The sequence below is a fragment of the Oculina patagonica genome, chromosome 10, assembly GCF_052425735.1.
Source record: "Oculina patagonica isolate OP01 chromosome 10, crgOcupat, whole genome shotgun sequence".
NCBI lineage: Eukaryota > Metazoa > Cnidaria > Anthozoa > Scleractinia > Oculinidae > Oculina > Oculina patagonica.
The window spans coordinates 1660704-1685121 of record NC_135767.1 but is presented as its reverse complement, the minus strand read 5'-3'; the positions used below and the strand labels follow the sequence as shown (position 1 = coordinate 1685121).

General features: G+C 37.4%; 1 protein-coding gene across 1 annotated transcript in view; it reads right to left on the bottom strand.

Moving 5' to 3' along the window:
- The window catches only part of LOC144628579 (hemicentin-2-like), a 62523-nt gene that overhangs the window by 24495 nt on the left and 13610 nt on the right, over positions 1–24418 (bottom strand). The window contains 27 exon segments of the mRNA XM_078486693.1: positions 404–649; positions 1705–1950; positions 2787–3032; positions 4986–5231; positions 5812–6057; positions 6571–6816; positions 7406–7651; positions 7841–8086; positions 8216–8461; positions 9095–9340; positions 9677–9922; positions 10996–11241; positions 11560–11805; positions 12341–12586; positions 12898–13143; positions 13690–13941; positions 14034–14279; positions 15353–15598; positions 16225–16470; positions 17022–17267; positions 17431–17676; positions 18122–18367; positions 19500–19745; positions 21468–21713; positions 22365–22610; positions 23287–23535; positions 23933–24178. Coding sequence (XP_078342819.1) covers positions 404–649; positions 1705–1950; positions 2787–3032; positions 4986–5231; positions 5812–6057; positions 6571–6816; positions 7406–7651; positions 7841–8086; positions 8216–8461; positions 9095–9340; positions 9677–9922; positions 10996–11241; positions 11560–11805; positions 12341–12586; positions 12898–13143; positions 13690–13941; positions 14034–14279; positions 15353–15598; positions 16225–16470; positions 17022–17267; positions 17431–17676; positions 18122–18367; positions 19500–19745; positions 21468–21713; positions 22365–22610; positions 23287–23535; positions 23933–24178 — 6651 coding nt within the window.

The following is a 24418-nucleotide window of genomic DNA, read 5'->3' as shown; positions in this document are numbered from 1 at the left end:
GCAAGAAACCTAGAAATAAAAGGTTTTTTTTATTAGAAACTGCTATATTAGAGCGCTAATACTGTTAACAAGCGTCTTTGGCTGGGGATGGCTAAGATGGAAATGGATGGCAACTTGAAAAAATAGGGCTTAACTTTTCAAGTGTTTCCGTACGACTTCAAAAAATCGATATTTATAGCCGTACGTAGCTATGATTTCTATCCGGCCTACCACTAATTTAGAAAAGTTAATCCAAAAATCTGCGAAATCCCCGTTACATAGCTGCTTTAATCAAATCTGTAAAGCTTTTATAATATACTCATTAAATTTCCAAAATTTCGACTAAAACGCAGCAATGATGCTTTCACCAAGAGCTTGGGATATTAGTGCTCTATCTCGGCAAATACAAGATTTTTAGACTTACACTGAACATCAAGGTGAGCGCTAACATTCAAATGCACATTCAGTCCATTCTCGGCCGAACACCAGTACTGTCCAGAATCATTCCTGTTAGCCGCAAACTTTAACGTATCTCCTGAAGCCACAGTCTTCCCATCTTTTAGCCACGTTATTTTCGGGGGTGGGTTACCAGTGGCACTGCAGTAGAATGTCGTTTCCTCGTTCTCCTTGACAGTCTGGTCAGATGGTACGTCTATAAAACTTGGTGGAACTACAAATGTAATAAAAGGCAATTTTAAAAAACTACAATAGTGATTACTTTAATCAGTTAATTTCTCTCTCTGTGCTAACAAACTTTACATTCAGTATATTTAAAGAAGGAGTCAAGGCGAAATGGAAACATCGTATTGATTCAAGTTCACAATTTGGTGAGTTTACTTTGTTGACCATTGGGTGCCTATGGACCAAAATGTCTTTCCCAGGTCAGTCACTGTCTCGGGTATCATAATATTCACTTGGTATGGGTAATAAAAAAACATGGATGACTTGTGTTTTCAGATGGTACGAACTGTATGAACATTAAACGGCTGCTAACGATGATTTGGATGACCAATCTTGAGAAATAAAGCCTTAATTTTTCAAATAAGTTGTTCAAGATTTGTCAAGTTCTAGCTAGCTTCTTCAACGTAAACCTTTCTTGTTTCATTTTGGTATATAATTAATATTAATTGTTTGACGTTTTTCTATCATGGTAACCAAAGAAAAGTAGGAAAGGAAAGGAAAGAATTAGCTAAAGGGTAATTAAAGTACGAGCCCCAGTTGTTCGAAGGATGGATAGCGCTATCCGCTGGATAAATCACTATCCAGTGGATAGCGCAGTATGTTTTGTCAACACTTATCCGTGGATAGTGATTCATCAGGTGGATAGTGTTATCCACCCTTTGAACAACTGGGGCCTAGAAAATAACCAGGCGTTTTCTTCAGTCTGAGCGTTACAAAGGAAATCCGGGACCACACAAGACAAAAAAAAACGTCTTTGACCTGCGTGGTATACGAGCCCACGACCTCTGGAGTAGATCACTGTTGCTCTACCAACTGATCTACAATGCCAGACGGGAACAGATCGTGGGTAATTTAGGTGATAAACCGTAATTTGTCTCCTGCAAATATTAAGAAACTTTGAACACCGTTAGAAAATTACTAAACAGATCGCGATATAGCTACTTTAATTAACGCATACAGCTCTATGCTTGCTCACACTTTCTTCTCTTACTCAACTGAAACCTTTTAAACTACAAACTTTTTAACAAAAGTTTGTTTACTTACACTGTACATTGAGGTAAGCACTGGTATTGGCAGTCTCACTAAAACCATTCTCTGCAATACAATAGTACTCTCCAGAATGCTCCTTGCGGGCGTCAAAAGACAATATCTCTCCCATCTCCACAGTCCGTCCATCTTTAATCCATGTTATTCTCGGGACTGGATTACCGGACGCAGAACAATGGAATGTTGCCATGTTACCCTCTGTTACGGTCTGGTTAGTTGGATATGTGGTCACGACTGGAGCAACTGCAACAAATAACAAACGAAACTGCGTTAACGGATTAAAGGAGTTATGGCACGGATGGCGTATTTTGAAACAAAAAAATCGTCGTTCGCAATCCGCTTCATTCTTCTCCAATCTTAACCATTCGTGTTCCTTTTTAGATTATTTTTTCCTCCCAGATGTTTTTCCACCTCATTAAATTATTATTTTGCAGTTTCCTTTAATTTGAATGTAATTTTGTTCATTGTGTAAAATGACTTGTTATATTATAACATAACTCCTTTAGAGCAGTTTTTATTTTCGTTCCCAGATCTCGCGGGTGGAGAACGAGATTAAAGCAGTTTTCAATTAAAGTAATCATTCTGGCCAATCACAATGGACACAGACAATCCACTGTAACAATCAAAACTCAAAGTAAATACATGTAGTCCGCGCGAAGCGCGGGAAAACGTGAGCGAGCGAGTCACGATATTGATTTGGTTTCACTTCTGATTGGATGAGAAAGTGTCGCGGGTTTCTGAAAGTAATGCAAGACCAAAGCAAATGCGAATTAGTTGTGACACTGAAGTGAAAATCGCTCTAACAGGCTAACCACAGTTAGTGTACTCAAGAATTTGCTGCTGACGCAGAATGCCAGGAAGCTCAAAGATTACAACATTTTTTTCCATATCTTCTTATCTTTACACTTAAAATTTACCATCTTTATTATTTACTCAATAAAATCCAAGGTGTCTATTAGCTGCTTAACGATAGAAAACTTAGTTTATTAGGTCAGTGAAAGTAGAGCCCTTCTCTAGGTGCTAATAAAGTTCTCCATCACATGATGCACATTTGTTAATCATTTTTTTTGTATACTTACACTGCACATCAAGGAAAGCACTCGTGTTAATGGCTAGACCCAGTCCATTCTCTGCTGAACACCAGTATTTTCCAGATTGGTTCCTGTTGGTTTCAAAGCTCAGTGTATCTCCTTCTCCCACAGGCTTCCCATCTTTTATCCATGTTATCTTTGGGGCTGGGTTTCCAGTGGCAGCACAATGGAATATGGTTAGGTCATCGTCGTTAACAGTCTGGTTAATTGGTATCGTTGTAAAACTCGGTGGAACTGAAATAAAAGATGCATAATTGAGGAGCATTATCTCACGACATTCTTATGTCAACTTCGTGTTTAGAAACACGTTCACATGGGTATGTCTTCAACTCTTCAATTTAAGTTTCACTCTTAAAAGATACGGGAAAATATCCTTGCTTGGTTGCTTATCTGAATTCCTAGTTTGCCTAACCTACTTATGAGTCTTCCACATTAAAGGGCCTATGTCACGGATTTTAACTGATTTTTTAACCGCCAAAATTTATATTTGTGTCACAGGAAACCTAAAAAGGTACTTGTCCATTTTTTATTAAAAATTGCAATATTAGAGCACTGAAACTGTTAACGAGCACCTTTGGCTGCGGATGGCTCAGATGGAAACGGATTGCAATTTGAAAAAGTTAGGCAAACGTATTCAAGTTGTTTCCGCGCGTTTTCTAAATATCGATATTTATAGCCGTGGCTTAATTTCTATCTGCAAATTAAGGTTACATATTCCTTTAGATGTTCAAAGATAACGTTTATTTAGGGTTAAGGGACGGACCATTAGAAAAGTGATGGGGGGGGGGGGTGGGGGAAAAACCAAAAAAAAATTCATGCAAGCCAAAATGGGAAGAAAAAAAAATCGTGCAAAGGGGAAGGCAAAGAAAAAAAAATTCGTGCAGAAGGAAAGGTCCTATTAATACCTGAAAATACCTGCCATCATTTAACACTTGATGAGATCTCTTTTTCGACGAAATATATGGTGCAGAACGCTGAAAATAGCATTTCCGAGCCTACAAATTTCAAAATTTTCTGGGGGAGCATGCCCCCACACCCCCCTAGATGGATTATGATCATAACATTCCTTTAGCTCGTCTCTCTCTAGCCTGCATAGATTGCTTACTAGTTAACTCATTTCTCAAACAGATTGCAAACATGAATGGTACGATATACAGTGGTCTTAGTTTATGTTGTCAATTCCGGTCAAATAGGATTTCCGCAGTAATTATGAATTTCTATTACGTATTGTTTTAGTTTTTGCATATGTTTATGTCTAAGTTTTCCCACGGACTTTACACAGAAATATACGAAAAACACAAATCTATTATACGAAGTGATCGAGAAATTCATCCTGCTTTGGTGTGTTAAGAAGCGAAAGAAGATGTGTAAGAAACTATGTATAGAAATAAAGTGTCCATTAGGGACAATTATGGTGGCGTATGATTGGGATCGCACTTTAAAAGCTGATATCAATTCAAAAACCTCTAATCCATTACAGACAATCGAACAGACTTTTTCCTTATTAACTATTTTTTGTAGAAAGGGGTGGATCATGTAATTTCCAACCCTCGCCCAGGGGTGGGTGTTTTGAGCTAGAAGGAAGGGGTGGGTCTCCACTTTTTCCAATTGCACCGCCCTTTGACCCCCCCCCCCCCTCGGTACTTATTGACAGTCCCTAAAGGATGAAGTCAATGAACAACAGCATTTTTAAAATATTTTAAAAATAATCAACAAAGCAACTTTTGACAAAAAACATGGTATAAAGTAACAAAACATGGCATTTGTCTGAAGAAAAAAACATTTATCTAAAAAAAAAATTCGAGCAGACGGTTTCACCCGAAAAAAAAAATTCCTGCACAAGAAATGCACAGAAAAAAAAATTCGTGCAAGCCGAAAATTCCCCACCCCCCCTATCACTTTTCTAATGGTCCGTCCCTAAGTTGCCTACCACTAATTTCGGAACAGTTTAGGCCAAAAATCTGCGAAATCCCCATGACATACACAATGTAGTCCCTTTAAATTCTGGGTAAATAAGTTCCTTATTTTGTTACAACAGAGTCTGATACCCACTCTAGATGAACTCACATCACTATTGCTTGGTTGCGTATCCGAATTTACCTAGTTTACTTATGAGTCTTCCCTTCCACATCATAAATTATGAGTAAATAAGTTCCTTATTTTGTTACAACTGAGTCTGATACTTACACTCAACATTTAGATGAACACTTGCATTGTCAGTTTTATTGAATCCATTCTCTGCTATACACCAGTATTTTCCAGAATGATTCTTGTCCGCTGTGAAGCTCAGTGTGTTCCCTGTATCCACAGTCTTCCCATCTTTAAGCCATGTTATCTTTGGGGTTGGGTTCCCAGTGGCAGTACAGTGAAAGGTTACGATGTCTCCCTCAGCAACCGTCTTGTCAGTTGGTTTCACAGTGATACTTGGTGAAACTACAACAGGTTGATTAAAGAAAATGAAATAAATAGTTAAGAGAATCGTTTTTTTTTTCTAAACTTAAAACTAAACATTATGAAATGGCAGACATCTTCAGTCGCTTTTACCTCATTGTAGGAAATTAATGCTCCATGAAATTCGCGTTAATTTAAGTCGAGTTATTTTTTGTGAGCGTTAATTTCCGCAACATTATTTAAGTAAAGCGTCAATTTCCAAGATCTTAATATCATTCCAAATACTGGATACTGTCCGAACGCAAATAGAAACTAGGAAACAATATCCCTCTCTTCTCTGTACACCACTTGTTTAGTCTTAAAGATATGTCATCTCGATTTTCAGTTTATTTGGCTTTCAGAAGGGCGGTACAGCAGCCAAAATATCTTTAGAGACATCAAAAATCGCGTTAATTTTTTTTCATTTTCAAACATTGCCCCATCCCTCGCGTAAATTTCCGTTATTTAAAAGAAATTTCCGCTCCAATTTGCGTTAATTTAAGTCCCGCTAATTTCAAACACCTTGATTTAGGGAAGCGTTAATTTCTTACGATAAGGTAGTCAAGACATTTTCTTTACTTACACTGAACATCAAGGTTAGCACTAGCATTGACAGTTGAATTCAATCCGTTCTCTGCTAGACACCAGTATTTCCCAGATTGGTTCCTGTTCGTTACAAAGCTCAGTGTTTTTCCTGTATCCACAGTCTTCCCATCTTTAACCCATGTTATCTTTGGGGTTGGGTTCCCAGTGGCTTCACAATGCAGTGTTGCTGTGGTACCCTCAATGACGGTCTGGTCTGTTGGTTGGACTGTTAAGCTTGGCGGAACTGGATAACAATAACACATTAGTACAATAAATAATTAATTAAGGCGGGAGTACATGTGAATTTGAGTGAGATTTTAGAAGGTTTGAAGAAAGGAAAGGAGAAAGAAAATTGTTTTTAAACACCACCAGACAGTTGACACCCACGCAAAAGCACTCCAGGTTATCAGGGGACTGTTTCGTTGTTGATCTACTTATTTTTAACTTTAAATTCTAATTTTAAAAACACACTAAATCTTTAATATTTCTTATTTTTTCAAATTTTACTAATCCTTTGAGAAGAACTATCTCCTCCCAAAAATTCACAAAATTCACCAAATAAATTCACTCAACACCGCAAAATGTGAAATGAGCAAAACACAATCAATGCAGCCTCGCGTCACGCAATATAACCTAAGCCTCCTACGCAAACCCTCTTTGGGCTAGTCACGCAATCTTCCCTCGTGCTAAACACCTTCTCTATACAATCGTAGTTACCTCACCACGTGGTAAACGAAATTTAACATTGCATACTTACACAACACATCAAGATAAGCACTAGCATTGGCAACAGTATTGAATCCATTGTTTGCCGCACACCAGTATTTTCCAGAATGATTTCTGTTTGTTTCAAAGCTCAGTGTGTCTCCTGTATCCACAGTCATCCCATCTTTGATCCAGGTTATTTCTGGCACAGGGTTCCCAATAGCAGTACAACGGAATGTTGCCACAGAAGCCTCCCTTATAGTTTGATTAACTGGTTTAGTTGATAAGCTTGGTGGAACTGTAATGGACAATAAACAATTTATATTTTATTAATGTAAATTCCCAAAAAACCAATACAGTGGAACCTCGAGTTAACGAACCTCTACATAACGAAGTCCTCGGTTTAACAAAGGATATTCTTCAGCCCGGTCAGAGTTACAGTATAATGTATGGAGCAGAACCTCGATATAACAAATCCTCCTTATTACAAACACAATCCAGAAGCCCAAACGTAAAATGTACCTCGATATAACGAAAAAATGTCAACACTCGTACTCGACAAAAGATTATAATGCGGAACAGACCAGCAAGGATAAAAATCCTTTAATCCTGTAACAAGAGAGCAAGTTTAAATACATATGTCCAAATCTAAGTCCATATATTATACATTATAAATGTTATTTTCAGAAATCGATAATATCCAGAAATTCTGGGTACGTAGTGCAACATAACAGCCAGGGGCGTAGCTAGCCTATAGGTTTTCGATATAAAGAATAAATTTCGTCAGTCCCTTGGCACTTCGTTACATCGAGGTTTTACTGTATTCAAAGACCAAATTGTACATATTTTTTAAATGCTTCCAAATAACATTTAAGTTTTGTACATACACTGAACATCAAGTTTGGCACTAGCGTTGATAGGTAAACCCAGTCCATTCTCTGCTGAACACCAGTATTTTCCAGATTGGTTCCTGTTGGTTTCAAAGCTTAGTGTATCTCCTTCACCCACAGTCATCCCATCTTTAATCCATGTTATCTTTGGGGTTGGATTCCCAGTGGCATTGCAGTAGAATGTTGCAGTGTCGGACTCAATAACTGTCTGGTCAGCTGGTTTTATTATGAAAGTTGGTGGATCTACAATTTAAGAAAAAAACCAAAATTCCACTATTCGGCAGAGCGACGATGTTAAGTTCGTGATTAATTATGGGATCTTATATTATTCAATTTAGCCAACTAATCTTGGAAGCGCCAATTTAAATATTCAGAAACTTCATTGTGGAATTATTTTTATTGTGAGCTCATCGTCATAATTAAGATACTTACACAACACATCAAGATAAGCACTAGCATTGGCAACAGTATTGAATCCATTGTTTGCCGCACACCAGTATTGTCCAGAATGATTTCTGTTTGTAACAAAGCTCAGTGTATCTCCTGTATCCACAGTCATCCCATCTTTAATCCAGGTTATTTCTGGCACAGGATTCCCAATGGCAGTACAACGGAATGTTGCCACAGAGTCCTCGCTTACAGTTTGATTAACTGGTTTAGTTGTTAAGCTTGGTGGAACTATAATAGATGATGAACAATTTATACTTATTTTATATACAACACAGTATAAATTTCAGTCAGCAAACAAACAAAGAAAGAATTTCACATATACAAAAGCAAATTAAATTAAGTTGATTTTCTGCTTACAGTGGACATCGAGATTGGCACTAGCGTTGATAGGTAGACCCAGTCCATTCTCTGCTGAACACCAGTATTTTCCAGAATGATTCCTGTCTGCTGTGAATTTCAGTGTCTCTCCTGTAGCCACACTCATCCCATCTTTTATCCACGTTATCTTTGGAGTTGGGTTTCCAGTGGCATTACAGTTGAAAATGATCTCATCAGACTCCTTAACAGTCTGGTCAGATGGTTTCATTATAAAACTTGGTGGATCTATAATTCAGGTGTAAATAACAAATTTCCATGACATTGCAGCATTAAATATACATGACAATTCATTTAGTTCTATTAGGTTAATAAATCCATGATAAATTTTCAAATTATGAAATGCTGCTTGACTGTATTATTCTTAATGTGAACTGTTTGTTTGTTGTGTTAGGATGTATAGTGCAATCACTGCATGTACCATGTAAACATATCCAAGAATGTTTCCTACCGCCATACTAGATCTGAGAACAATATCCTAACAGTGTTTGCAACTTTCTTAATTGATTTCACACCTTTTTGAGAAAAAAATGTACTCATCGCTTCCATACAGTTATTACACTTCTGTTTCTAGTTCTTCGGTGTCTAGTCAACTCAACAGTTGCAATATCGCTAGCTAGCACTAGCACATATCAGTTTGCTACGTTGGCAGTTTTCCCTCCCTTCCCACCCAGGGTATTAATTATTAATTTGTTATTTTAGTCTCCTTGTCACGTACTTCTCACCGGACAACCTTTTCATTACTTGTGCAATGCTTGAGTGTGCTTGCCCACTCGCCTGACCCTGAGAAAAATGAGGGACTACTGGTGCTCTAAAGATGATAAAATAAAAAAAAAAGAGATAACATGCATCCATACTTACACTTTACATTCAGGATAGTTCTCGCATTGACCGTGACATTCAATCCATTGTCAACTGAACATGAGTATACTCCAGAATGATTCCTCAGAGCTGTTAATCTCAGTGTCTCTCCATTGCCCACAGTCTTCCCATCTTTTATCCATGTTATCCTTGGCACAGGGTTCCCAGTGGCAGTGCAGTGGAATGTCACTTCATCAGACTCATTGACGGTCTTGTTAACTGCTTTCACTGTGAAGCTTGGTGGAACTAAAAAAATGAGAGATCCGTAAGTTGAAAAACTACATGCAGAGCCTTTGAATCACTTCACTGTCAGCCATTTTCGTGGCCTTCCCGTACATCTTGTTTATTATGGATCTTTGTAAAGATCCATAGATCCATAGATCTGTTGCAAATAAAGTACATGTACTCTTATAGTTGATAGTATTGTATAGTATTAGAAAACCAAATGTAATCAAATAAATTAAGCCATACCTCATTGCATTCTCTGTAAGTACAAGAAGATAATATAAGAGCCATACCCTTAAGTTGAGGCAAAGGTGTGGAACGTCTTAAAAAATTACTCTGTAATGTTTAAGTACTTACACAACACATTAAGGTAGGCACTAGCGTTAACAGTTGTGTCGAATCCATTCTCTGCTAAACACCAGTATTTTCCAGAATTGGTCCTGTTGGCTTCAAATCTAAGTATCTCTCCTGCACCCACAGTCTCGCCCTCTTTAATCCATGTTATCTTTGGGGTTGGGTTACCAGTGGCAGTGCATTGGAATGCTGCTTCATCAGCTTCATCAATTGTTAGGTTACTTGGCTGAGTGGTTAAACTTGGTGCAACTACAACAAATGAAAGTATTGCTACAGTTTACAGTCAAATTAAAGTGTATATGACACGAAATCTTTTATTGGCTTTTTTCTTTCGTTGATATGCTTAGATAAATGATTCATAGTTAATATTTGTCCAAAAAATTTTTTCCGTCATTTTTTGCCTCCGTAATGTCGCACTCTCAGCCATCTTGAAATTTCATCAAACAAGTAGACGTCACAAAGGTGACGTGACGTACCTTTTGGCCGCGCGCCGCTATGACAAAAGGTACGTCACGTCACCTTTGTGACGTCTACTTGTTTGATGAATTTTCAAGATGGCTGATAGTGCTACATTTCGGAGACAAAAATGACGGAAAAAAATTTTTTGGACAAATTTTAACTATGAATCCTTTATCTAAGCATATCAACGAAAGAAAAAAGCCAGTAAAAGATTTCGTGTCATATACACTTTAAGATTCTCGCACTTAATTAACACACATCTTAAGGGATAAATTTCTGTTGTGTTTTAGTACACTATGAGTAGCTAGTCACTCATTTTTAGGGCCAGTGGTGTGAAGAAGCGTGCGACTGTGTGCTAAATTTCCCCATGCATGGCCTCTCATTGTGTGATGCGATTTCAGGATAGCATCATCTAAGTGGTGATGTGTTTCTAAACGACAAACTGTAGGTACTGGCAACCAGATAACCTTTAAACGTTTTCATAATTCAGGATCATGTTAGCTTGCAACACTCTGTATTAATTAGTAAATTAACTATCACATGAATTGTAAAAACACATCATGCTCTCTATATATAGCATAGGGTGTCTAGTCAACTCAACAGTTGCAATATCGCTAGCTAGCACTAGCACAGCTCAGTTAGCTACATTGGCAGTTTTCCCCCTTCCCACCCAGGGTATAAATTATTAATCTGATATTTTAGTTTTCTTGTCACATACTTCTCATCAGACCGCCTTTTTATTATTATTATTTGTGCAATGCTTGAGTGTGCTTGCCCACGCGCCTGACCTTGAGAAAAATGACGGACTACTGGTGCTTTAAAGATGATAAAAAAAAAAAGAGATAACATGCATCCATACTTACACTGTACATTTAGGAAAGTTCTCGCATTGACTGTGACATTCAATCCATTGTCAACTGAACACGAGTATACTCCAGAATGATTCCTCAGAGCTTTAAATCTTAGTGTCTCTCCTCTACCCACAGTCTTCCCATCTTTTATCCATGTTATCCTTGGCACAGGGTTCCCAGTGGCAGTGCAGTGGAATGTCACTTCATCAGACTCATTGACGGTCTTGTTAACTGCTTTAACTGTGAAGCTCGGTGGAACTAAAAACAATAAAAGAAACACAAATTGACAAACTATAGCCTTTGAATCACTTTATTGTAAGCCATTTTCTTGGCTTTCTGCCCAACTTGTTTATTATTGACATAAGTAAATACTCCCATTGTAAATAAAGTACTTGATTGTACTTTTATAGTTGATAGTATTGTATAGTATAAGTAAACCAAATGTAATCGAAAAATTCAGCAATACCTCATTACATTCTCCGTAAGTACAAGATTAGTAAAAAAGCCAAACACTAAAGTTGAGGCAAAGATGTGGAACGTCTTAAAAAAATTGCTCTCTAATGTTTAAGTACTTACACAACACATTAAGGTAGGCGCTAGCATTAACAGTTGTGTCTAATCCATTCTCTGCTAAGCACCAGTATTTTCCAGAATTGGTCCTGTTGGCTTCAAATCTAAGTATCTCTCCCATAGCCACAGTCTTCCCATCTTTAATCCATGTTATCTTTGGTGTTGGGTTCCCAGTGGCAACGCATTGGAATGTTGCTTCATCAGCTTCATCAATTGTTAGGTTACTTGGCTGAGTGGTTAAACTTGGTGCAACTACAACAAATGAAACTCTTGCTACAGTTCACAGTCAAATTAAGATTCTCGCACTTAATTAACACACATAAATTTCCGTTGTGTTTTAGTACACTATGAGTAGCTAGTCACTCATTCTTAGGGCCAGTGGAGTGAAGAAGTGTGCGACTGTGTGCTAAATTCCCCCATGCATGGCCTCTCGTTGTGCGATGCGATTTCAGGATAGTATCAGCCTTGTGGTGATGTGTTTCTAAACCACAAACTGTAGGTACTGGCAACCAGAAAACCTTAAACTTTTTCATAACTCAGGATCATGTTAGCTTGCAACATTCTGTATTAGTAAATTAACTATCACGTGGATTGTAAAAAATATACATCATGCTCCATATAAATATAGCATAGGGTGTCTAGTCTACTCAACAGTTGCAATGTCACTAGCTAGCACTAGCACTCTCAGTTTGCTACGTTACGTAAGCAGTTTTCCCTCCCTTCCCAACCAGGGTATTAACTATTAATTTGTTATGATAAAAAAGAGATAACGTGCATCCATACTTACACTGTACATTTAGGAAAGTTCTCGCATTGACTGTGACATTCAATCCGTTGTCAACTGAACACGAGTATACTCCAGAATGATTCCTCAGAGCAGTAAATCTCAGCATCTCTCCACTACCCACAGTCTTCCCATCTTTAATCCAGGTTATCCTTGGCACAGGGTTCCCAGTGGCAGTGCAGTGGAATGTCACTTCATCAGATTCATTGACGGTCTTGTTAACTGCTTTCACTGTGAAGCTTGGTGGAACTAAAAAATATGAGATAACCATTAGTTGATGAACTCACGTCAACCATTTTCTTGGCTTTCCAGTCCATTTTGTTTATTATGCCTATGGATGTCTGTAAATACTCCCATCACAAGTAAAGCACTTGATTGTAATTTTATAGTTGATAGTATTGTATAGGTACAAGTAAACTAAACGTATTCAGAATAAATTCACCAATACCTCATTACGTTCTCTGTAAGTACAAGAAGATAGTAAGAGAGCCAAACCCTTAAGTTGAGGCAAAGATGTGGAACGTCTTAAAAAATTTGCTCTCTAATATTTAAGTACTTACACAACACATTAAGGTAGGCACTAGCATTTACAGTTGTGTCAAATCCATTCTCTGCTAAGCACCAGTATTTTCCAGAATTGGTCCTGTTGGCTTCAAATCTAAGTATCTCTCCCGTAGCCACAGTCTTCCCATATTTAATCCACGTTATCTTTGGGGTTGGGTTCCCAGTGGCAACGCATTGGAATGTTGCTTCATCAGCCTCATCAATTGTAAGGTTACTTGGCTGAGTGGTTAAACTTGGTGCAACTAAAACAAATGAAACTCTTGCTTCAGTTTACAGTCAAATAAAGCTTCTCATAGTTGTAACACAAGTTTTAAGGGATATATTTTGGTTGTGTTTTAGTACACAAAAACTGTCAGACCCAATGGTGTAAGAAGTTGAACTATCAAGTGGAAATAACATTACAACCAGTGGCAGATCCAGACCTTCAGGTAAGTGGGCCCGATCATCCAGACTCCAAGAATAACCGGGGGGCCTGCTCTCGAAAATATTTTTTCTCTGCCCTACATGCCTTGGTTTGCCCTGAAAATAAGGTGGGGGCCCAGGCCCCCTGCCCCTTCCCTAGATCTGCCACTGATAACCACCAGTTTGAAATGAGGGGACTCTTTGCTTTGCTTGGAAACCAAAATATATTAACCAAATAAACAATTGAATTGATGACAATCTTGCATTTCACATACATTGCCACATTGAAGATTCATAAAAGTCATTTTATGTCAAAGAAATGTCAACATTGTTACAATGACGTGGTAAAAACACAATCACAAGAACGATAGTTTCTAAGTACTTACACTGTACATCAAGATATGCACTGGCATTGATTACTGTCTCTAATCCATTCTCTGCTATACACCAGTATTTTCCAGAACGGTTCCTAAGAGCTTTAAAGCTCAGTGCATCTCCTGCTGGCTTAGGCACAGTCTTCCCATCTTTAATCCATGTTATTTGGGGGGTTGGGTTGCCAGTGGCAGCACAATAAAATGTTGCTACGCCTTCCTCCTTGACTGTTTGATTAGCTGGTACACTTGAAAACCTTGGTAAATCTGTTGTATATACAAAACAGACAACAACTCAAAAAACTCAAAATCACTAAGTTTGTCACATTTGATATTCGAACTAAAGACATTGTACTTACATTGAACATCAAGAAGGGCACTAGCATTGACAGTAGAATTTAACCCATTGTCAGCTGTACACCAGTAAACTCCAGATTGATTCCTGTAAGTTTTAAAGTTCAAAGTTTCTCCTTTTGCCAGAATCTTGCCATCCTTAATCCAGGTTACCTTTGGCACAGGATTTCCAATGGCCGTGCAACGGAAGGTTACATTAGCAGCTTCAAGGACAGTCTGATTACTTGGTCTCATGGTCAAACTCGGTAAAACTGTAACAGATAAATAGTTTAAGACGGAATCCACTAGGAAGTCGAGTAATATTTATTAAAGTTGGACAAAAATCAAGTACCAGAATAATTTAAATCCTATTGCGTTATTTCCTACCCTTAATAACAGGTAAAGATGTAAGTAATTATCCGTGATAACACCAACAACAATTTCTCATCAGAGTCTGAGAAAATGAATTTCAAAGTTCACAAGGTATAGGCAAAATCTCACGTGTAGCCATTTTGTAAATTCGTCTTAAGCGATTCAGTGGAATTCAGCGGAACTTCGAAATTTGTTTTCGATGTGTGGTGTTGTTAGAACAGATTTCTTTTGATAAGATATTTGAAGCAGTAACAAAAAAGTTTGCAATAAGGTGGAAATAATTCTGGTACAACAATTTCTTATCAGAGTCTGAGAAAATGATATTCAAAGTTCACAAGCTATGGGCAAAAGCTCACATCTTTTAAGCGATTCATGGGAATTCAGTGGAACTTCGAAATTTGTTTTTGATGTTTGGTGTTGTTAGAAAAGATTTCTTTCGATAAGATATTTGAAGCAGTAACACAAAAGCTTGCAATCAGGTGTAAATAGTTTTTGTACATAATTTTGTCCAATAACTACTCGAAGTCCTGGCGGATTTCCTCTTAACATTATTAATATTAAGTTTTAAAATTGGGGTTTGAGGTGTTGGGCAACTTTTCATGCATCATTTTAATAATTATAATCCTGAATTGCAGTATCTTCTAACTGCAGGGTGCATTTTCTTAGCAAGGTTTTTAGTCAAGGATAGTCAGTATAAAAACTTGTTTTTGCCTCACTTTTTGCCATCGCACCCAAGAAATCACTAGCTAGATATAGAGGCTAACTCTGACATTTCAGTATTTTACAAATTAATTGGCACATTTTGGTATTTGACAAAAATGCTTGATGACAGCAATGTTAGCAGTATTCATCGCCCCTACCCCTCCTTCCTCAAAAAGGACATCTGAGGACAAGATTTGACACAGTATGAGATTTTAAAGTTCTATGCAGGCTCCTGTCAATTCAACTAGAAACTCAATATTTTAATACTTACACTGCACATCCAGGTTAGCACTGGCATTAACAGTGATGTTCAAACCATTCTCAGCTAAACACCAGTATTTCCCAGACTGATTCCTCTTGGTTATAAATTTCAGTGTATCTCCTGTACCCACAGTCTTCCCATCTTTAATCCATGTTATCTTTGGGGTTGGGTTCCCAGTGGCAGTACAGTGGAATGTCACTTCTAGATTTTCAATGATTGTCTGATCAGAAGGTTTGGTGGTTAATCTTGGTGGAACTGAAACAAAACAATGATTGAGCTAGATTTCATTAACAAGCTCATAAAATGTACCAGGATTTCACAATATAAGTTGCATGCTTGAATTAAGCACCTTGATTACCCCCATTAAGGTAATTTCTCAGTATTGCATTGTGCATCCCATACTGCTCATAATTTTATTAGCACGCGCACATTAAGAAAATGGCGGCTTGGCTCGCAAGAAAGATAAATCGTCCTTTTCTCGTAAACAAGTACCGGGAGCTGTCTTTTTTTTTTGTCGTTTTTCTGTGTCTAGCAATCACCTTCTATCTCCAAATGAATACCAACAAGTTTTTATTGTAGAAAAAATGAACAGAAATGTGAACTTAGCCAGTTACTCATGATAATATAATTGCTGATATTGTAAGGAATTAAATGGTATATTCAAGGTTCTCCTGCTCCTAAATGAATACCAGGACCCCTCTTTTTTTATTTCAAAAATAAAGTTCTCTTAGGATAAACAACCAGTAGGCAAAGTTTGAGCAAAAATCTATTGTCCTGAGTTCTATTTCGATGGAATGACCTTAATGGGATATTTGAAGAGACTTTGCTAAGGACTGAAACCATGCAAGAAAAGGTAATGATGCTGGTATGTTCACACTTACATTGTACATCAAGGTTGGCACTAGCATTGACAGCTGAACTCAATCCATTGTCTGCCAAACACCAGTATTTTCCAGAATGATTTCCGTTGGTTTCAAAGCTCAGTGTATCTCCTTCTCCCACAGTCTTCCCATCTTTAATCCACACAATCTTTGGAGTCGGGTTCCCAGTGGCAGAACAATGGAATGTTGCACTGGAAGCTTCCAAGATAGTCTGATCAGTGGGTCTTCTGGTTAAACTTGGTGCAACTGAAAAAATATTGAGATTTATTACATGGTAGTGGAAAATGCACCTTTCTACTGGAATGCAAAGGTTTCTACCAAATACACTTTATGAAGGTGCTAAAAGCACAATAAAATGTTTTGCCCTGTGTACCTCTGCTTGTTATATAGTGTTCATTCTTGGGATCTGTAGGAATTGCCATAATCATAAACTCTTGTTTAAAACTTACTTGCAGTATTGAAAGGGAGCTAGGTCCTATATAATACCTTATATTTTACTGTGAACAGTCAATCTGTTTTAGGTTGTGTCACTGAAAGAAATTTTCAGTCACGGCCTTGAAAAAGATGTACAGGAACTAAGCAAGGCTTAATCTTGGATAGCCTCCTACGCAAATGTTCCTTTGGCTCATCATGAAATCTTTCCTCCCCAACGAACATCTGCTGCTTGGGAAGGAAAGATTGCATGACAAACCAAAAGATTGTCTGCATAGGAGGATAAATCTTGGGGAGAAAGTTTTGAAATGTGTTCTGAAATGTGTTCACAAAAAACTACTAATCATTATACTGCACATACTTACACTGCACATTAACATAAGCACTAGCATTGGCAGTAAAGTCCAAACCATTCTCTGCTGAACACCAGTATATTCCAGAGTGACTTCTGAGTGCTCCAAAATCAAGAGTGTCTCCTTGTCCCACAGTCTTTCCATCTTTAATCCATTTAATTTTTGGAACAGGGTTACCAATAGCAGTGCAGTGGAGTCTCAGTATTTCGTTCTCAACAATTGTCACATTAGATGGCTTGCTGATTAAACTTGGTGGAACTATAATATAAAGTGATAACCAGAACTACTTAGAAACGAAATTAACCTAATTAAAATATCTAAATTGTCAAGATAAATTTTTGACCAATGTAAAGGTACAGTTATAAATTTGTCTCTACGCTCAACCTCTCTGTAACTTACTGCAATTTAACAATGAACTTACATTGAACATCAAGATAGGCACTAATATTGACAACTGAATTCAGCCCATTCTCTGCTAAGCACCAGTATTTTCCAGAATGATTTCTGTTGGTTTCAAAGCTCAGTGTACTTCCTTTGCCCACAGTATTCCCATCTTTTATCCATGTTATCTTTGGAGTTGGGTTCCCAGTGGCATTGCAGTAGAATGTTGCAGTGTCAGACTCGATAACTGTCTGGTCAGTAGGTGCTGTGATTAAACTTGGTGCAACTAAAACAGATAATATTTTGAGTTAATATACTAAAACAAGATAAAATGAGAGTTTCGTGTGTTATTATTTTTTGACTTTGAAACAATTACATGACTTGTGTTCCTAATATCATTTAACACTTAAATGGATAATAATCCTTTTTTGCTGTTAGTTTGAGATTAGTCCTCATTCAGACAACAAAACATACAGTTGTACTAAGGTTGAGAACTTTAAGTAAAGTATTGTAGTTTTGGCATAATTTATGCCAGAACTACATTATTTGGAAATTAAAATAGTTGAAGTCAAAACTAGTGATCAATGAGTTTGACTAGTATGTAGCATTTTGCCGACAAATCAATATAAATTACTATATGTAATGCTATGCCAGGAATGCTTATGTCATTCAGATATGTTTGAACCATTAAAATTTTGTATCTTCATGTGTCTATGAATATATGTACTTACACTGTACATCAAGATTAGCACTAGCATTGACAGTTGAGGCCACTCCATTCTCTGCTAAACACCAGTATTTCCCAGAGTCATTCCTTTTGGCTTTGAAGCTCAGTGTATCTCCCATATGGATGGCCTCACCATCCTTAATCCATGTTATCTTTGGGGCTGGGTTCCCAGTGGCAGTGCAATGGAATGTCACTTCGTCATTTTCCATGATTGTCTGATCAGATGGTTTGGTAATTAAACTTGGCGTAACTGTAAGTAAAATGGTATCATGTAATGATTAAGATTTAAAAGAATACCCCATTTTAATCTTTAATACTTCATAACAACCTGCAGCTAAATTTATATGGTTCTGCATTGCACTTATACAGACATCTGCCATGAAAAGAGAATTCATAAGCTTGTGATAACTGTTCTGCCATATTACAATTCCTTATTGTTCACCCACCCATCACAGGATTGCAATAAAGTACCGGTTACAATCCTACCCTACATTGCAGCTGAACATGTCATGCAATGGCTGCCTGAAAACCTGCGGGATATCAGAACAAGTTTTTGGGAGCCGTTGCACAGACTGACAATTTCGTGGTTAAGAATGTCAGTGACATACAGGTTGTAGGCTATTCAATCCCTGATCATGCAAAATTTTGGAAGCTTGTGATGCCTAGGCTCCAAAAAACTGCAATGATTTTCTTTAAAGAAAAATTATACCATTTCAATCACGGATTCCTGCATAAAAACAATGATCCCTTTGCTGGGTCCCCTGATCTGGGGACTCTATCTAGAATTTGTGATTCCACCCATTGATTCTTGATCCAAATACAGTCGAAGCTCTCTTAACGGACACTCTCGTAAGCCGACAGCTCTACTTATGGCTGCCTTGTTTGAAACCCTGTTTTACGCTCCCATACAAACTCTGTATTTTTACATTCTCGTAAGCAGACATTCCCATAAGTGGCGGCGGACACTTTCGGAGATTACAACTTAGACTTTTTCTTTGTTTTTAAGCTCCCGTAAGCGGACATCCCAAAGAAAATCCTTTTAACAACCTTTGTATCTTGACTGTCTTGTTTTTATCAATCGACTTCACATCACCGTTCGTCAAAATGATTTTACAGTAATTACAGTACCATATTTCAGTGTTTGTTTTGTCATCATCTGCAACCGTCCAGTTAATGTTAGCTGGGCAAGCTCCAGCGTAAGCGGCCATCTATCCCCTTCACCTCTAGTGGCTGCTTACGAGTACCATTCTCGTAAGCGGCCAGCTCCAGTAACGGACACTTGTTTCGCGTCCCGAGGGTGTCCGCTTACGAGAGCTTCGACTGTACTTCATTATGACCTTGCCATCAGTTTATCCATTACAAAAAAATTGAAATATGCTTACACTGGACATCAAGATTGGCACTAGCATTGACAGTTGAATTCAATCCATTTTCTGAAAAGCACCAGTATTTCCCAGAATGATTCCTGTTGGTTTCAAAGCTCAGTGTAGTGCCTTGTCCCACAGTCTTCCCATCTTTTATCCATGTTATCTTTGGGATTGGGTTTCCAGTAGCATTGCAGTAGAATGTTGCAGTGTCAGACTCAATAACTGTCTGGTCAGCTGGTGTTGTGATGAAAGTTGCTCCAACTGTAGAAAAGAATGTTTCAAATAAAATAAAAAATTACAAGTTCAATTGCAATACATCAAACTGTTCAAAACCTGCTAATTAAGCCAAAAGGTTTCTTTTTCCCATAATGCCAAGTAAAAAAATACAAAGTGAGCTTACTTGCGCAGCTTGCGCATAACACAAAGCCGTTATAAACAAGTTAATCTTCCAGCCCTGCACAGAAAGGACCCTAATAAAATCACCTTTTCAGGTTCTTTTGATCACATCGTTGCTGAACCTGTCGATTGTGAAAAACTTGATCGCTCGAAATTGAAATCGAAAATTGTAGTGTACCGTAATCGTCTTGAACGACGTCTTGAAGTGAGTGGCTCAGAGCATACGTACGGTGAATTCCAACACTCGATCTGAACGTTTTCCATAATTTTATAACGACTGATTGTAGCCTTTCTTTGTTAAAAACGTTCAAAACAAAACATATTCTACAATGACAACATTACATTCAAATCGGCCGCCATCTTTGACACGCGATCTGGCTTAGCAGCCAAGCCTCTGATAAAACCCGTACTGGAAATGACCGCCATTTTGTGTGGCTTCAACCACTTGAAAAGCCTTTAAATTAAATGTTAGAGCATAAATATCATGTGGTATCTTCAGAGGATTTCAGAAAATGAGTTTGGAAGCCATATTTTCTTCAAAGAGATATTTCAGCCTTTCCCTTGTTAGTTTACGAAGGTAAGTCAGTCTCTAGACTTTCACTATCTAAGCCAGTAAGGTTACTGTGTACGTCCTTACATGTAATTTAGTGTTTCTTTAACTCGTGATTTTTTCATATAAATTTCCCGTAGATGTAACCTGAATTCTGTATTTGTAACTTACCAAACAAAATTTTTTTAAACCTAGTTTTATAGTGAAAGAAGAAACCAGAACTTGATTCGATCAAATAAAATTGTGCAAATTTCTCCCGCCAAAAAGATATTAAAAAGATTTTGACGTACATAATTTTGACTTGAGGATTATGCAATAATGTTTCCCCAACCATTCACCACTCATTCAGCTGGTATACAAGGACAAGTATCAGTGCATGTTTTCACGCCTAAAGTAGGCTATTGTTTAGTTTTCACATTTAAATTTCAGTAACCAATCAAAATATGTGATTCTTATGTTCATCTTGGCAACTAGCACATAAAATTTTCAAGGCGATTTTTTTTAATATATACCATCATTACTTGATGAGCCAAACTTATATATGTTTTCTGTTTGAAATGAGCTGAAGAGTAAATACTTGACTATAAATCCAGTAAGGCCATCCCAATAAAATGTTTCGTTTCCCATCGCCCCGTCTCTTGTGATGGTGGGTCGGTCGGTCGGGCAAAAAAAAAAAAAAAAGAAAAAACACTTGAAGGGTTCTGGGTTCCAGAAAAGGCCGGGCTGCTAAGTAAGAAAGCCTGATTACAAAGTCAACTCGAAAACGTGGTCTTTTCGTTCGTTATTCCTTTAAATAACATAGTATCGATGTTTATTTAAGACAAAGACATCACATCATACCAATTGTTGTTAATAAAACAAGATCGTGTGCTTGTAATCGAACTACTTGCTTCTTTGACTAGTCAATCTGGAATTTTTTTTTTTTTTGCTTTTCGAAAAAAATGGGTCGGTCGGGCGGTGGGAAACGAAACATTTTATTGGGATGGCTAACAATTTCTAAAAAAATGTTAAGAGCACAGGGTTCCTGTAATACTTACATTGTACATCAAGATTAGCACTAGTATTTGCAGTGACATTTAAACCATTTTCCACCAAACACCAGTATTTTCCAGAATGATTCCTTTTGCTTACAAAGCTCAGTGTATTGCCTGTAGCCACAGTCATCCCATCTTTAATCCATGTTATCTTTGGGGTTGGGTTCCCAGTGGCAGTGCAGTGGAAGATCACTTCTTTGTTTTCAATGATTGTCTTGTCAGATGGTTTTGTGGTTAAACTTGGTGGATCTGCAATACACATAGACAAATTTAGGTTCAAATTTGCTAATACTTTAGGATAAGTGGACTTAGCTTTAGAACATGTAATGGTCTTCTTATACATAAGTACACTCTAAGTTCAAGCTTTAGACGGTGGTTTAACAAGATGCATGTACTTCTGTCTCACAGTCTCTATCCACCCGGGAGTGCTAGTACTAAATGGGTAACAGCAAATTGTAAAGGAAACGTGACAGAAGTGCTGGGAGGATAACTCTGATGGACTAGCATTCCATCTGCTCCCAGGGAGAGTAGCATACCACATGATGTAATAGCACATAAAATTACTGGAAGGCTTGATTTGAATCCCCGGCCCCCCTCCCCTCTGTAAATTCTAGTTTAGCTTAATACTTTCATTATTATTAAATCTGGAGTAAAGTTGGTTAACCAACATTACACCATCAATTAAATGTTGTTTAAGGTGGTTAAACCGACCTTTAAATGTGATTTAAAGTTGGTGTAAAGGAGTCTCTTTATCTGCCTTTATTCTTGAGTGTAAAGCTGGCATAAAGGTCAGCTTTAAAAAAGTTACCGTAAAGCTGATTAAATTCCAAATTTATGCCAGCTTTTGGAACCATACATTACTTAAACTCTGCAGATTGTTAAGTAACTTTTAATACTTACACTGAACATAAAGACTGGCACTTGCATTAACAGTCGAGTTCAGCCCATTTTTAGCTATACACCAGTATTTACCAGAATGATTTCTGTTTGTTTCAAAGCCCAGTATATCTCCTTCCCCCACAGTCTTCCCATCTTTAATCCATGTTATTTTTGGAGTTGGGTTTCCAGTGGCATTGCAGTAGAATGTTGCAGTGTCAGACTCGATGACTGTCTGGTCAGCTGGTGTTGTGATAAAACTTGGTGCAACTGAACCAAAATGAAATGTCGTTTTAAGTTACATAACTGTTAATGCTACAAGCTAGACAGTTTTTAACATTTTACTTTTTACCCGTTTGTTGATTCTGACCAGTCTCAGTAATTCAATTGCTCATTAATTCAAGGCTTAGTACTCCCCTTCCATTTACTACTCCAATGAGAAGCAAACGTAAACACCCTCCAATTCAAGGTGTCATCTGTAACAGGCACCCATATTCTACTTGTTTCAGCACCATTATTAACAATAAGAAACCAATAATTAAAATATGCACAGTTTGCACGCTCTGTAAGATCTGTGCTCACAATACTGGGTTTAGTTGATAAAGCCTTGTTAGTTTCAAGGATAATGTTAAAATAAACAAACAAAGTACGAGGCGTAAATAGTAAAGGTAAACATACAATAAGTACACAATCTCCAATGACCGCTTTTACTCCTAAATTTTAAATTAGAACTCAGCGCACTAATTCTACATTACTGACAGCTTCCTTTTTTGCCACTTGTGTTAATACACTTTTGTAGAAATATAATTAATGTTTGAAATTGAACTACTGCCGAAAACTGCCTAAATGTTGTGTTTCTGCAGAAAAGATTGGAAACACAAACAAATGTTAACACAACTGGAAAAAAGCTTTCATTTTTTAGTTATTAGTGATATGAATTACTTACATTGCACATCAAGAGAAGCACTTGCATTGACAGTTATATCCAGGCCATTCTGTGCCAAACACCAGTAATTTCCAGAATGACTTCTACTGGCCTTGAAGCTTAGAATATTGTCTCCTTGAGCCATAGTCTTCCCATCTTTAATCCATGTTATCTTTGGGGCTGGGTTGCCAATGGCAGTGCAATGGAATCTCACTTCTTCATTTTCCATTATTATTTGATCAGATGGTTTAGTTTTTAAGCTTGGTGGAACTAATAATTTAGAAAACTCATAATTAAGATCAAAATCATAGATATAACCTGTGAATTCCCTGTTCTTAAGTCTTTACAGAAAGCAAAACGTTTTAGAACTAATATATCAGTGTTTCATCAGGATATCTAAACACTGAGAAGAGTGTTGAAAAAGCGACTTACAAAGAGTATTTTTGATGAAATTCAAGGTGTTTGGATAGGTGATGAAACACTGTCCCGAGTGTTTGATAAATATTATCTTCTAAATCGAAAAAAACTATGGAGTGAATGGAGAAATAAAATTATAAAAATCTATGCTAATTAACCGAGATCCAAACCTCCTTCAGGGTTATGATTTTCTTTGTTTTGACTTAATAAACTATTCATGAGTTTACGCATATCTTATCATTATACTTACACTGAACATCAAGATTGGCACTAGCATTAACAGTCGAGTTAAGCCCATTGTTAGCTGTACACCAGTATTTTCCAGAGTAATTTCTGTTGGTTTCAAAGCTCAGTGTATCTCCTTCACCCACAGTCATCCAATCTTTAATCCATGTTATCTTTGGAGTTGGGTTTCCAGTGGCATTGCAGTAGAATGTTGCAGTGTCAGACTCAATGACTGTCTGGTCAGTGGGCGTTGCGATTAAACTTGGTGCAACTGAAACAAAATTTAATAATGTTGTCAGTTTTTTCATATCATTATACTTATAGCATACTAAACCAAAGGGCTAAAATTCCAACAAGATTTAAATCTCAGAACACTGGGTTTAGTTTTGTCATAAGTTTAGAATGATTAGTTTCCATTGCGCTTGTGGGTTTTACAATGGTAGTACCGACAATGGAAGGTCATTTAGGTTTGTTAGTCTTACGGGTTAATTTAAATCCACAAGAGGAGATG